At 43.0% G+C, this 15153-nt stretch overlaps 1 protein-coding gene across 5 annotated transcripts in view; it reads left to right on the top strand.

Annotated features, from left to right (window-relative positions):
* mib2 (MIB E3 ubiquitin protein ligase 2) overlaps window positions 1-13637 on the top strand; it is a 34058-nt gene extending 20421 nt beyond the window's left edge. For all 5 annotated transcript variants that reach the window (XM_029833614.1, XM_003962941.3, XM_029833615.1 and 2 more), the window contains 6 exons: window positions 6236-6362; window positions 6458-6718; window positions 10300-10478; window positions 10743-10936; window positions 11103-11168; window positions 11432-13637. In XM_029833614.1, the coding sequence (XP_029689474.1) occupies window positions 6236-6362; window positions 6458-6718; window positions 10300-10478; window positions 10743-10936; window positions 11103-11168; window positions 11432-11673 (1069 nt within the window). In that variant the 3' untranslated portion in view covers window positions 11674-13637. The remainder of the gene's footprint in view (window positions 1-6235; window positions 6363-6457; window positions 6719-10299; window positions 10479-10742; window positions 10937-11102; window positions 11169-11431) is intronic.
* The last annotated feature ends 1516 nt before the right edge of the window (window positions 13638-15153 follow it).

Raw genomic sequence — 15153 nt, 5'->3', positions numbered from 1 at the left:
CAAGCAAATAGATTTTGCTGCTTTTGCTAGGTTTTGAGTCCCCAAAAAAGGAATTGAGTTTTTCTTTTCCATCCTGTTTTCCTACGGTTCTGCTTCTACTTGCTAAAGTGTTCCTTAAACTGAATTCGTTGGGGGTGACTCTTTCAAATGCAGAGCCTGGGATTCACAAGTGGACAATAACATTTTGTGAACACCATGCCGGATAGAATTTTCCAGGGAAGACAGACTTCATGTGCTTACTAAGAAGAAAAAACATTCTAATTACATTAGCATTTTTAAATTGTAACTAAACCTTTTCTTCTGCTGAAACCAAATGTATTTAGGTATGAAGTAGTGTATTAATGTCTAATAGTGTGTAGTATTGTGTCAAACAGGCCAGCAAACTATTCAATTTAGCCCAAACCTCCCAATTTGACCTATATAGCTGCCCATTTATGAAGAAAGTCCCATGACTGAGGACCCTTTACACCCACTCCACAGCTCCATCATGTTAATGCCATTATGTAGACATTCTAAAGTACCACTGGCCCACAAAAAATTTATAAGAAATCTTCCCTCAGCCTTTACCACAACGATATGAAATAGGCATTGCAGTCTGTGGCTGTCTCTGTAAGCCTGTTTTCCTATTATGTGTTTTGACTATTTTGGATGAGTGAGAATGTGCTGGTTGAGCCCTGTTAAAGAGGAATTTCTGCTCTATGGCTTGAATTTTGCTATTGGCTGAGATGGAGGCCGATGGTGTTTTGAATGCCGGTTTCGTCACAAACGACCACTGTTCGTAATGGTTCAAACTGGTATGACTCTGGACCACCGTGGTCGTGATTGATGGGACGAGACTGGAGGCAACGAGTCCTTCAAAACAAATGACCTCAAACGTCTCCATGTGACTACTGTTGTCACTCATGGCCAGATCAATAGCTAACATAAGTGTCGATGTGTGATTTTTTTTGTTTTCTTTCGCACTTCTTTTCGCCCATGTGAGCATAGTTGTGGTGGCGGGCGACCCGGAGGTTGGGGGGCGCTGTTGTCGAATGGCTGAGTGTGTCTTAACTGCCCCAGGAGCCCTGACCACAATCAAGGCATTTGTTAAAATTTCCACTCTCCATCCTTCCCTTACTGTAACTCATTGAGGTTTGATCCAACTTATTTGGCTTGATGAACACAGAGGCTTACTTACTGATAGCTGACACAATGGCTGTTTGGTCTTGTGAGGCTGTCTGTCAGTGTGCTGGTCGAGCAGAGGCAGAACTCGTTGTTCTCACAATGATAAGATTTCATCCACTTAAAACAAGTCTCTTTTTCTGGCACGCCAGTATCCTCGTCTCTTCATGCTGCATCATGATAGTTCCCACAGACCAACAATGGCTTTGAAATGTCAACAGTTTTGGTTTTAATTATACAAAATGTAAAACTGTCAATATTATATGTCAGGGCTACATAAGTAAAACCACTCTTTGTAGTTAAGGACTTTTTCCATTTAATATGACATTCTAGTGTTATTTTAGTTTTAGTTTCAATTAAAAGTCAAACTACAATTGCATGAGCTCCTGGCCTAATATAATCAATACTTTTATGATGAGAAACAAAGTGATTCCTGGACTTTTAAATGAAATAGATAGCTGTGTGTGCTACCAGATTTGAGTTGATAGTTTTTACAGTGCTGGCCATTCTAAGGCTGCTGCTTCTTCATTCCAGGTTTTCTGCTACCTCACATGAACTTTGCCTCCTAATTTATAACAAAACGATGTCATGGAAAATTGTCCCTGACGGTTTTTAAAAGAGGTGCCATGAAGTACAGGAAGCACTAAAAGAACACCCGCTTCCCATAAATGTTTTCCCTGATTCCATTTCACTCCATTTGAGGTTTTTAGTTACTGTTGGTTTCAAGTCTAATTTAAGTATTTTACCCGGTAATAAATCTTACTGATCTGTTATGTTCATTAGCAGGCATGAAAAGAAATCCATCCACATTTTGGGTATACAGTTTTAATAATCTAAGTTGTTGAATTTCAACATCGATATTCAAATCACAGCTATTCTGTCTTGTGCCGGCATGAGCATGAAAGCATGCCACTGTATTATTTTCAATTTAACGCCTTTTAATCATTGCCCTTCAATTTAAATGAGCAATATAGATGTATAGACAACCTCCATTGTTCCTTCACTTATTTTTAGCACCATTCTAGAACTCCTGCAGGAATAAATGAGCCACTCATGTAGAATAATCTGGAAAATCACTTGGTTGATTCACTCTCTTGTTATTCTGTTTCCTTCATTTTCTCTTATTATATTTTCTTTGTTCTTTCTTTTGACCTCTATTTCCCTTTTGGGGTCATGGGGGGTCACCAGTCCCAGCTGCATATGAGTGAAGGGAGGGTACAACCCTGAATGACTGCACTACGTGAGCATTTGGGGGTTTGGTACCTTGCTCAGGGGTACTTGGGCAGTGCTCCCCTACTATCAGAACACCTCCTGAGTTTTGTCCGTACTGGAGATTGAACCCAAAACCTTTCGCTTCTTAGCCTCAGCTTTTTCTATTATTACGTCACAAAATAGCATGTTTTCCCCCCAAAAAGGAAACGTGGAACAGTAAAAATGTTGACCTCCAAACATCGCCTCCTGCCCATCCACATCTCCCCTGCTAACACACAACCCCTTCCCAACTTGCATGCACATAAAAGTGTGTTTACAACAGCAGAGCAGCCTCACACACACACAAGTGCGCCATAAAAAAAAGAATAATCCAGTCTGTCTGCAGTAACTACATTTAAAAGAAAATAAAAGCAAGAGCAGAAGCTGCAGCAGACTAAACACTCATTTACTACCTGATCCACTCTGGCAAACATCATATGTGCAGAGCTGGGAGCGAGGTCATGCTCCCCAGTGTTCATTTATTTTGACATTTGCTGCCAAAAAATATGCAGGATTCATATTGTTTAGGACCAGCTTAGTGTAAAAGGTTCATCCTATTAAACGTGTATACAGTCGAGGTATGTAGGCCATCAATGTCATTTATAAATTCATATAGTCATCGGCCTGAAAAAGTGAAACCGAAGAGTTTACTTCATACCTATAGTTATCATTAATGCAGTATAATCCTTTATACATTTAGATCTATTCCGTGTCTGTTTCAGTTAATTGTGGCTGTAGTGAGATTCAGTGTGTAAGTAGGACTGTTTGGAGTTGCTGCCTCCATTTGCCTTTCGGGCTGGGGGGGTGGGGGTGAACAGCTGTGTCCCTCTGTTGTTTATAATGGCATAAAGATGAGTGTTTTGTTTATGAGAGTATTTATTTATTGTGAGGAAATGGAAAATTCGGCCGGCATGCCAAGTTCACAAACAGTCCTGAGAAAGAAAAGAAACAAGGCAAGTGGCCATATATCTAATAAAGCCCCCCCCCCCCCCCCCCCCCCCCCCCCAAAAAAAAGGGGCACTCTTTTACTCAACAGTTTTCTTTTTACTTTCTCTAGAACACCCCACCCACCCTATTCCCCCCCCCCCCCCCCCCCCCCCCCGCTCTTGTTCGTCTGCGTTTATGTTGCAGAAACATGCAGGCGCACGCCAGATGTTGCACACATAGTCACTTTTTCTTGTTTTTTTTCTCCATTTAATAACAAGCACTTGTCATAGCTCATTCCCTCTGTTTCTGATCAAGAGCCGCAGACCAGCATGATGCAAACTCCCCAAAAATACCCCAATGATGACTTCAATCATTACTAGTTTGACCTCCAGTTGAAACCCTCCAGCTGCCTAATTGTGCTTGTGGAGAAACAACCCCAAAAACGTCAGCCGAAGTCTGAATATTCATAGAAATATGAGTCTGAACCCGTGCTGAAAAATAAGGCAGGCAGCAGGGTAACAGGTCTCACACAGATGTCTGCTTCAGGTCTTCGGGGGCCCGGGCGCATACACAGACACACACAAACACACCCACACACATAAAGAGGGAGCTGCAATGCGGGTTCTGTTCCATTGACTTCCAACACCACTGCTTTCAAGCTTAATTATACACCCAGACAATGTGGCAGAGTGTCAAACAATCAATACCGGGAGGGGGGGGGGGGGGGGGGGGGGGGGGGGGATTAGAAGGTGAGAAATATTGCCCTGCAGATGAATCAACTACATGTACTGGAAAGGGACAAACAGTACCGGAATTGTTCTGGTTTCTCTTTTTTATTAAAAGCACAATGTATCCTTTGGATTTCGTTTATGCCTAAGGTAATTATTCTGATTTCTATATCATATTCTTAAAATCAATCTGCTGAATGTTAATGTTATGTTAGCAGAAATGTCCCGGTGTCTTCACCCTACCTCATGGATAAGCATCTTAAAGCTGAAATTTTCTGAATCTCAATACTTTTAAGAAATGTGTATCCTGCAGCGCTAATGTCAACACTACAGAAGGCCAATGATTCTAAAAATGTAGCAGTCCAGCTTCCGGGGAGCTCAGTTGGATTCCATTTCACACGTGAGAAACCAGAGAAGCACTCGGCGCAGCCCAGCAGCGTCCCGTTCCCTCAGTCTGCCACATAAAATGAGAGATGCTCTCAATTTGTGAAGCCTCCTATTTAAACAATCATTGGTAGATTAAAGTTCTGGGTCCTCTGTTGGGCCAGACATACAATCTGAGCTGTTGCATTTAACACCTGAGAATAGGATTTAAATCCTCCTGCTTCACACCCTCAAGCATCCATTAACGCTGAGTCGGGGAGACGTGCAGAGACATCAGGGGGGGCAGTAGTGAGAACTGGCTGGCTGTTTCACCTCAGTGATGTCGATAGTTGCCACCTTTAAATAAAAGACACACTCGGCTCGAAAGGTTTCCTATTTCACCTGAATGCAGCATCTTGAGGATGACACAGCCAAAGAGATCAGTATTATCACAGTGCAGCTGATGCAGGTGATTGAAATCGTGCAACACATGATGCTGAGTGCCAGGGTGGATGTACACCATCTGATAAGCTGCAAGCGTCATCCCAGCCTTTGTGCATCCAGCACGGAGAGAGAGAGACCTGGAGGTGGAGGACGTGACAGCAGAATATTTTGCATTGCAAATACTGGGTTAACGATACTAGGGTGACTACTAAGTTATCTAGGCTATTCTAAGTTGCAGGATCCCTGTTGCCTCACCTTTGTTTTCCTCTTGACACTAGGGCTGTCACTAATGAGTATTTTGATAGTCGACTCATCCATGATTATTTTTACTATTAGCCGAGGAGTCAATTATTTTTATTGCGTCTTATTACTTCCATGACCTTGGGATGATGTGTCTAATAACTCATCTCCACAAGCTCTCCACTGTAATTCACCTTACTGCCAGAACAGAACTGTGGTAAATTGATACAAAAAGCATGAAATGTAACTTGTATGAACCGCTTGTGTGTTTATTACACTTAACATGTATATCCAGAATACAGACTTGAAGTATTCTAACATAAAGTGAAATGTCTTGTAAGCATAGGATGCAGACGCTGTCGCCTCATCCTCACTGCTGTTGCAAGCGGCAGCATCAGCACCACTTTTGCACCATAAGTTCAGCATGAAAAACCTGCAACGCTCAGAATTCTGTTTTCAGGGTGCTGTGGATAGAATGACATTTGTAGGTTCCCTTTATGATAAGTGGATTGACTTTCAGTTTTTGGAAAACGGAATCATGCTTTTTAGAATTCACAGCTGCTTTTTAGCTCTGTCTGCACTAATCTCACTTCCGTGCAAGCCATCTATCTAACCCCGACCCTTTAGGGCGCGTCCTGCAGTGCTTTAGATTACTTCTCCCAACTTAAGGGGCTATTTTGAATGAAGGCCTTGCACTTTGTTTTTCCCTTTGACATTTTTTGTGGCGATACTGGAATAAAGATAAATCTTTGCACTCAGTTTATCGCTGCAAACTGTAACAAGTCTATGCTTGTTAGGACCTTCCTTTTGGTTTGGTTCTCCTCCCATGTCAAAACTTAACCCCTTTTATTTTTTTTATTTTTTTTATAAAAAGCACACAAATGTGCTTCCACTTCACTGGGTCGCGTTATAAGTGCACTAAGCTTATCAATCTATTTGCATGTCATAGGCTATTAATGGGATGCAATTTATGTTTGAAATTCACCTTAACATTATACTTAATGTGACGAGAGAGAGCACCAAATAGTTTAAAAATTTTACAGTTTTTAATCTGTACCAAATTGAGCCATGAGGTGTTTTACGCTCGCTCACATTCAGTCTTGTGCCCTTTGTCCTGGCAGGGCCACAGAGAAGATTCTGGCCCGTGCACGGCAGCTAGTGGACGTCAAGAAAGAGGACGGTTTCTCAGCGTTACACCTGGCTGCTCTCAACAACCATCGGGATGTGGCTGAGATCCTCATCAAAGAGGTGAGCTGGAGGCCGGAACAAAGCCGGCACGTTGAGCCGCTTTCCACTCTTAGATTGAGCTCCATCAGTTCAGTAAAACATCCAAACTCCTGTAGGGACGCTGCGACATCAACATCAGGAACAACCGCAACCAGACGCCGCTGCAGCTGGCAGTGACGCAGGGGCACACCGAGTTGGTGCAGTTGCTGGTGGCTGAGGGCGCCGACGTCAACATGGAGGATGAGGATGGAGACACTGCCATGCATGTTGCCCTCCTACGCCAGCAGCTGGCCAATGTTATGCTCAGCCCCACTGTAGGAACCAGCAGCGCCGATGACGGCAGCGAAGGTTGTTCCTCCACGTCGCTGCACTGCAGGGTAAGTCTGTTTACATGTTTAACTTTTTGTAATTACAAAAATCGGACCGGTGCAGAGCCGAAAGACGAAGCTCTCGATTTACCGGTCGATCTTCGTTCCTACCCTCACCTATGGTCCTGAGCTTTGGGTAATGACCGAAAGAACAAGATCACGGGTACAAGCGGCTGAAATGAGCTTCCTCCGTAGGGTGGCTGGGCTCTCCCTTGGAGATAGGGTGAGAAGCTCTGCCATCCGGGAGGAGCTCGGAGTAGAGTCGCTGCTCCTCCGCGTTGAGAGGAGCCAGATGGGGTGGCTTGGGCATCTAGTCAGGATGCCCCCTGGACGCCTCCCTGGTGAGGTGTTAGGGCATGTTCCTCCAGTAGGAGACCCCCGGGAAGACCCAGGACATGTTGGAGAGACTATGTCTCTCGACTGGCCTGGGAACGCCTGGGGATCCCTCTGGATGAGCTGGAGGAAGTAGCTGGGGAGAGGGAAGTCTGGGCTTCTCTTCTTGGGCTGCTGCCCCCGCGACCCGACCCCGGATAAGTGGTAGAGGATGGATGGATGGATAATTACAAAAATACAAAATACAAATACAAAATACCTGAAATCATACCCTGATGGTTAAACTTAACATTGATGCTAAAAAGTACAAAAACTTAAAATTCTCAGAGAAAGGATGTGTGGGCTTTGTTGTGTTCCTAATTTATATTACTGTGTGATCATTTAGATTGATCTCAAAGAGAAGGCCTAAAAAGTAACTAAATGCATTAAGAGATTTCATTCCTGATATTGATGAGAGCGGAGATGTTAATAGCAACAAATGGATAAAGAGATTTAGAAGAGTGTTACTCAAGAAACAATCTGCAACAAATTATGTTACATGAATCACTTAAACAGGCCTAAGCATGGGCTGACAGGGAGGTAAATATAGACAAGGTGAGTAAATGGAGACAAAAGGTGACATGTAAAAGATTAAGTGCTCCTAAGTAGGCTACAAACATTCGCTAGTGGGGTAAATGAGGACTCAAAGGATATGAATAGACTGAGTATTGAAGCAGGGAGGGAATAATAAACACCAACAAAGGAATGGAAGGCATTGGTTTATGGCCAGGAAAATCTGAGATAAATCTTTTCTTGAGAGTAGACTTCGGGTGAGACGAGCCTCCCTGAGATTTAACCAAAGAGAATCGTGCACATAAGATGACATAACGGCCATCAAAGGGGAAGGTAACCAGATAGAAAGTTCAAGCAAGGAAGTTTCAAGCAAGACATTTATAGCTCCATTCATGATTTCCTAATCCATTTATATCTTGTAAACATGTCTTAAACAGGTACATACCTATAGTCTCTGTCATGTTAGTGTTCCAAGTTGGCCTCAACATTTACAGGGTGTTAGATAAGAATCTAAATAGAAATCATCTGGAGTTGTATAACTGGAGTGCGGTGAGTGAACTGCTGCATTCACATAAACTGTGTCGGATTTATTAAATGTGGTTACGCCACGTAGTGGGTGGCAGTCTACACCTGTGTAACCAGTGTGGAGGGCAATTAAAGTGCATTTACGACTGGTACGCATCACATCAGTGAGGCCCAGTGTGCAATGATCTGCCTCATATTTCTACAGAGGGACAGAGCTGCACAACACACCTCACCGATATATTTAAGGAGACTGGAAGGGCTGGCACACACTGAAATTATATCTTAAAATAGCCACAGATGGCGGTGAGTCACCTCTCTGTCAACTCCTCTCCTGTTTAATCCATTCGGTCTGATCAGGTGAGAGTGAGTGTGTTGTCAGACACAGGTGATTATCTTCCATTGGCCAATCATCGGATTGGAGCGTGTGTACTTTTGTCTTTATCATACAATAGGCCTGGTTCTGTACTGATGAATGCACTCAGTGGACTCTATTTATGAATGATCCATTTTCCCAGATGATTCTGCAGCCTTTCCCAATGACATTTGCAGGATTCATCAGGCTGGAACAGTTCAGGGAGTCACTCAGTTCACAGATTAGCCAGCACACAATCTGCAGTAATATGCTTGAGAAGACTTCAGGTACTAGTCTGTCTCTCTACTCTGGAGGGAAACAATAATATAATGGAAATGGATTTGGACTTGCAAAAAACACACCACATATTCTTAAATCACAGTAATCTGTTGGTCACAGATTAATATATTAAACAAATTAAATTAGTAGGTCTGTCATATGTTAAGAGGACAAAAAGAAAACACTAAAGCATCTTTGTCCAGAGGGTGTTTTGGACTTGGTTTGATGCTGCGAATATACCAGAATCATGTTTTCTTGGGAGACTGAAATAACGGCCCAAACATTTGGCTTACCTCATCCAATCTTTGACATTTTGAGTGGTGGGCAGTTTCTAGTTCATTGTCACAGTTTTGGGGCCACAAAGTCTTTTGTCAGCAGACTACGGGGAGTAATATGTCATAGAAGAGTTGCACTTGACAGGTGATTTGTTGAATATTTCTCAATACAATGGTTAGTTATGTACCTGATCCAAATAAAGATAAGCCGTTTCCAAAGGATCTTGTCCCAACAGAGACACCTAGTGGTGGGAAGCCAGATCACAACCTCCAATAATTTCAATAAACCATCATTTCAATTTCAGAAAATTGCTGATACTCAGTCTCTAAATTTCAGTTTAAGCTTTTTACTCATCCTTAAACCCATATCGTGGTGGTTTAATGTCAAGTTTAAGGTCATACCATATATGTGCTGGGGGGTGTGATTTCAATCGATTTCCAGGAACTCAGATGTTCCACACAGATTACCAGGAATTTATTTACCTGGTAAAGAAAAATTGCTGGTAATGTTGGTAAAGTTCCTGGAAATGTTTGGACTTGCACCAAGTCGCCAGCCATTACTGCATTACTGCTACATAAACCCATTTTAATGAAATCTCTTATTTCCTCCTGAGATCTACATGGTAGTTTAGATTTACAGGGACCTAAAGAGACATTTTCGCAGGAGGCGAGCTCTAAAACCTGTGACATCATTTGGTTCTGACATCACTGATAAACAAGGTCCTCCCCCATCTACTTGATCGCAAACACTACAGCTCTACTCGGCACCCGCACGTGCTTGCACTTCTATCGGGTGAAGACTGTCATTGACACAATGCTTCCTCTGCCCCCCCATCCTAACCATCAACACTAAATATCTTAACCTAGACCCAGGTCTAACTTGAATATAAGTCAAGAAGCTAAAATGTTCTAACGTTCTAATTTCTTGCTAATGAAGTACATGTTTGACAATCTTTATATAGCATTTACAAAAACACCTACATACATTCTCAGGAGGGGGGGGGGGGGGGGGGCTTTGACTTCAGCACTCTAGAACTGTCCAGGCCACTATCAGCAGTGGAGATATTGGATGAACTTATCAATGCTGAGGACAGTTGTTTATACACTGTACCAGCCTTAACTGGATAAGGCTGTGTTTGTTTTATTTGATCTCGTTCGGCGATGCCGTCGTTTGCCATCAGGTGCATGATTAACTCAATTCCAAATGTTCCCAACGCAACAAAATCAACATTTGGTTCGGCTCATTTTGCCCTCCTCCTCTTCCATGAACGCAGCTGAACACTGCAGGTCTTCTGGGGAATAACGAGATCAGCGTCGGCGCCGCCATCGCTTGCTTCCTGGCGCAGGAAGGGGCCGACATCAACTACGCCAACCATAAGGGCAAGAGCCCCCTGGATCTGGTGGCAGACAGCACTACGGTGCAGCTCCTCAAGAACTTCTCTGAGCAGCACAGGTACACACCTTTAGGATCTTCTCGTTCGTCAGAGCTGTAAATAAGTCAAACGTAACCTGAAGTAGTCGAGCACACCCTGGATTTTATTCCATTAACTATATTAGAGAGATGCTATACTAGTGGTAATGATTAACAACCACAGCCAAGGGAACGTATGCTACCCTCCCCTCACACACACACACACACACACACACACACACCGATCCTCGGGACCCTTTGACCAAGGCTCGCCCTCAGTGTTTCACAGTTGCTGTCATGTGCCAGGTTGCAGCGCCTGCAGGCCATCACATGTGGGCAAGGCCTGAGCGGCGCCAGCCTGCGGAGGGTCCACACCACACCCAACACCATGACCAACCTGGTTCTGCCAACACCGCCGGGACCCAGCGAATGCCTCATCTGCTCCGAGCTGGCTCTGCTGGTCCTCTTCTGTCCCTGCCAGCACAGTGTGGCCTGTGAAGGTGGGTGGAGCCGGACAGACATAAAGACCATCATCCTCTCAACTCGAATCTTTTAAAGGCTGCTCTGTAAATATTTGTTGGGGTTTATCAGATGTGGGCTGCAGGTCCCTCGGTAATCTGCCTGTTTTATGTCAAACACTGAGTATTGGTGTTCTTGTCCAAACAGAGTGTGCACATCGAATGAAGAAATGCATCAAATGCCAAGTCACGATCACAAAGAAAATTAGACAAGGTAAGAGCAAGAAGAGTAAGAGTCTTTTACTGGGCTGTGTTTGTGAAACAAAAATAAGAGAAGTGACCAAAATAGGACAGGACTTTAAAAAAAATATATAAAGAAAGACAGCAATGGCTCTAACAGATTAATCACAGCTCGACCATAAGCGTAGCAGTGACGTTCTCTGTTTGAGGAACTCTTTTTTTTGGGTAAAACTGATGTATTAAAAAGTTCCTCATGACTCAGGATGTCACTCCCACTCCCCCCCCTGTCCCTCACAGACCAAACAGAAGTGGACTGCAGCCCCGGCACGGAGAACTCGGAGCAGCACAACCTGCTGGAGCAGCTGCAGTCTCGCTACCGGCAGATGGAGGAGCGAATCACCTGCCCCATCTGCATCGACAACCACATCAAACTGGTCTTCCAGTGCGGCCACGCCTCCTGCATCGAGTGCAGCGCCGCGCTCAAGACCTGCCCCATCTGCCGGCAGACCATCCGCGAGCGGATTCAGCTGTTCGTGTGAAAACCTCGCGCCCCAAAGACGATGCAGCGCTGGCTGGCTTTGCTACAGAACCGCCCTGTTACGTGTTTAAATTCACAGATCGTTCCCTTTTTAGTTGTTCCTCTCTTGAGCAGAACAAGGAAACGGGAGGACTCCAACTCAGCCTCCCCTCCTGTCGTCTGGCCTCGCTTTGCTGCTTTCCGTGGATGTCTGTTACCCACCATCCTCTCTGGCCTGCACTGTTTACAAGGCTGTGCAGTGGTGTCACCCCCCCCCAGCCTGTCTCACAAAGGCTGATCTCTTTATAACGCGTGTTTGTCTCTCTCTATATATCCCATTCGCCTCGTATGCAAGGGGAAACACACTATATATGCATGAGTATATGCATATTGTGAAGCTGAAATTGACTTGTCAGGAGTGATTTGTTTTTATGTTCCTCTCTGGTCATATTTGTGGATTTTGTAAGAACCGATTATAGGTGCAGATTTTTATTTATGTGTGAAAGCTGGATTTTGATTAATATCCTTATTTTGCTGTTTGCTTAGCAAAAAAAAAAATGTTTTCTTTCTACTGAAATTCACCCCAAGCCTATGTCCTCTACTCAGGGTATCAAAACATGAATAATAGCACTTGCGATATCCGTAAAAGTATAAAAAAAAAGTGCCCCCCCCCCCGCTTTGTCAGAGCTGTTGTACATGTTAAATTTAGTGGAGTCACTGAAGGGGATCATATTGGACTCTGAGAATTGCAGAACTAACATAGTTCCCTTTATTAAGCGATGTTATTCGTGAAATGAATGTTTGCAGCAGAGTTTCTGCCGTCTTTGAAGGAAAGAAATGTAAAAAAAAAAAAAAAAAAAAAAAATCAATGTTGTGGGCAGGTTTGTGTGATTGGACACCAGACGTGTGATTGGACAGAAGACGTGTGGTCCATCTGAGCGATGTCCATCAGTCCAACAAGCAGGTTGAAAGATGCAGAACGCTGTGGCACCTCTCGCTCCACTTCTACTCGGCTACGCAGATCTTTCGGTCCATAGGGTTCTGGATTGTACATCATCCTCTCTAATGTTTCCGCGTGTTTCCTCGAAGGGCTTATCCATGAAATAACTTTGTCTGAATTTTTTTTTTTTTCTATTACAAACATGCAGAGACAGGAAGGTTGTTGTTCTTATTTTTGTGGTCAACTGATCCCAAGTATCGGGAGCCAATGTTTAAGATGTCTGAATGTCGGGGAAAATCATATCCTGTCTCACTCTGCCTTTTTATGCGTAAAGGAAAAAGGAAAAAAAAACATGAAACATGATAAGCTGGAGAAACATTTATTCCACAAGGTTTACTGTGAGGAAATAAATCTGTGCCAAATCGCATGAGGACATGCATGGGCGCGCAATGCTAAACCCCTCCGAGCGGTATGAGGGATTAATTATTCCAGCAGCGAACAGTAAATGAAAACAAATTCTATTTAGATGAACCTGAAGTATTATTTGAGCACACTTGTGCGTTAGAAGACAAGCTCATGGTATTAACCTCGTATGATTAGCCGCTACGCTCTGAAGTGAAGTGTTGCACCACTCAAATAATGTCTGGAGGTTTTTACAAGTATACCGTGTGTGTGTGTGTATATATATATATATATATATATTATATATATTTATATTTTGTGAGACATTATCAATCTGTGGACTGAAGACACTTGATTATTTTGGCGTCCATTAATGTTGAGCTGATGGGTTTCCAGGCAATAAAATTTTGAGATACAAAAACAAGATGCTCCAGTTCTCTCTTTTTTCTCCCCTCATTAGGAGGCGACTGAAGACAGGAAATACTTAATGTATAAAAACACAAAAGCAAAGCAACAAATGTTACCATTTTGCATTTGTACAATTCTGATGTTGGCCTTACTGTCCATTCCTTCTCTGTTGTTTTTTTTCATTTGGAATCTGTACAAAACTATTTTGCAATAAATACAGAACTGTTTTATAAGGACATCTTGTGTGTACGTGTGTGTGTGTGTGTGGGGGGGGGGGGGGGGGGGGGGGGCGGGGGGTTAATTCCTATTATGAGATCACAAAGTTTTGGTTAAGATTTTTAATTTAATCATATTTAATCAGCATTTCATGTGCAAGCGTTGTATACATAAGTAAACAGTGTAACCAATGAAAAATAAAATAAAAAATGCCACAGCTTGAGCAAAAGATCACCACTACAGTGACAATATGGTGAAAATGCTTTAGACATAATCCCCCCTTTTTTAATTCCGAAATATCCCACAAAATATTAGGATAAAATGTAAACAAAATATAAATAAAATACTGTTTTTTCAAGGTTTTTTTTTTAAGGGAAAATCATCATCAGAAGCCACGTTTGTGGCCATTGTGCCAAGGATTTTAATTTTCCTTGGATTATGTTCAATGACAGGGGAAGGACGGGGCGTGGGCGCCATCTAGTGGTCAATGGTGGAACTGCTGTTCGCTCCTGACCCTCCTGCAGGGGGCGCACTCCCTCAGAAAATCAGCGCTGGTGTTCTGCTCTCGGTGTATGCTTTCATCACTATTGCACTATTAATATTCTTGCCCGAAGTAATCTTGCTGAATTACTTTTTGGAAACCTGGGTGGAGCTGTTGTAAAAAATAAAATAAAAATAACAAAAACAAACAAACAAACAAAAACAAAACCCTTTGGGCGCTTTCCGGGAGTTAAGCAACATAAAATGATTGCGTAAAACAGTGGACAGCTGTTGGCCACACCTGTCTCAGTGCGATATTGCCATCACAGCGGTGTTTGCCATGCAAACATGAAGCCATAAATGTGCATAATAAAATATATACAATAACTGCACTAAAACTGCACAATCTGCCACGCTGTGTTTTTCAACCGGCTGAGGAGAAGACGTGTTCTTGAGCTGTGGACAGAGTTGGACACTGGACTTTCCTCCTTCACTTATGTGCTTTGTTGTGCTTAGAAGACCATTGACACAGGGAAAAACCCAAAAATATGATGTCGCACGAAAATCATCAGCGATCCATTTGCTGCCGTGTAAAAAACCTGTCATCACTTATTTCATTTTCACACACACGATTCCCATAGTTTCTGTCAATCATTGGACTTTTTGTTCAAATGGTGTCAAATGTAGCCGTGTTGTTGTTTTAATTGTCTCCTTTTCGTGCCCGTCAACTATTATTTAAAAGAACCAGTTCTTATGAAGTATAAACAGACATATCCTGTTATATACAGTACTATAAAAGCCATCAGTGTTGCGTTCACTGACAGCTTCCTTATTTACTTGAACACATAAACTTTGGTTTAGGTTCCCACATTAGCAGTCATCTCAATGCAAACATTATCACGCATATATTAACGCGCAGGAGAAAACAGCGGGCGACTCTTGTGGAGATTAGTTTCACTCAATTGGAGCAATAATATTTGTGCATTGCGGGTGCGTTCAGGTTCCTAAATCTGAGCAGCACAGCGTGCGTGTGAGCATGGGAAACGGATGTGGACG

Source organism: Takifugu rubripes, chromosome 3 (genome assembly GCF_901000725.2).
Source record: "Takifugu rubripes chromosome 3, fTakRub1.2, whole genome shotgun sequence".
In the NCBI taxonomy this organism is placed as follows: domain Eukaryota; kingdom Metazoa; phylum Chordata; class Actinopteri; order Tetraodontiformes; family Tetraodontidae; genus Takifugu; species Takifugu rubripes.
The sequence above is the reverse complement of the archived record's forward strand: the minus strand, read 5'-3'. Positions and strand labels throughout refer to the sequence as shown.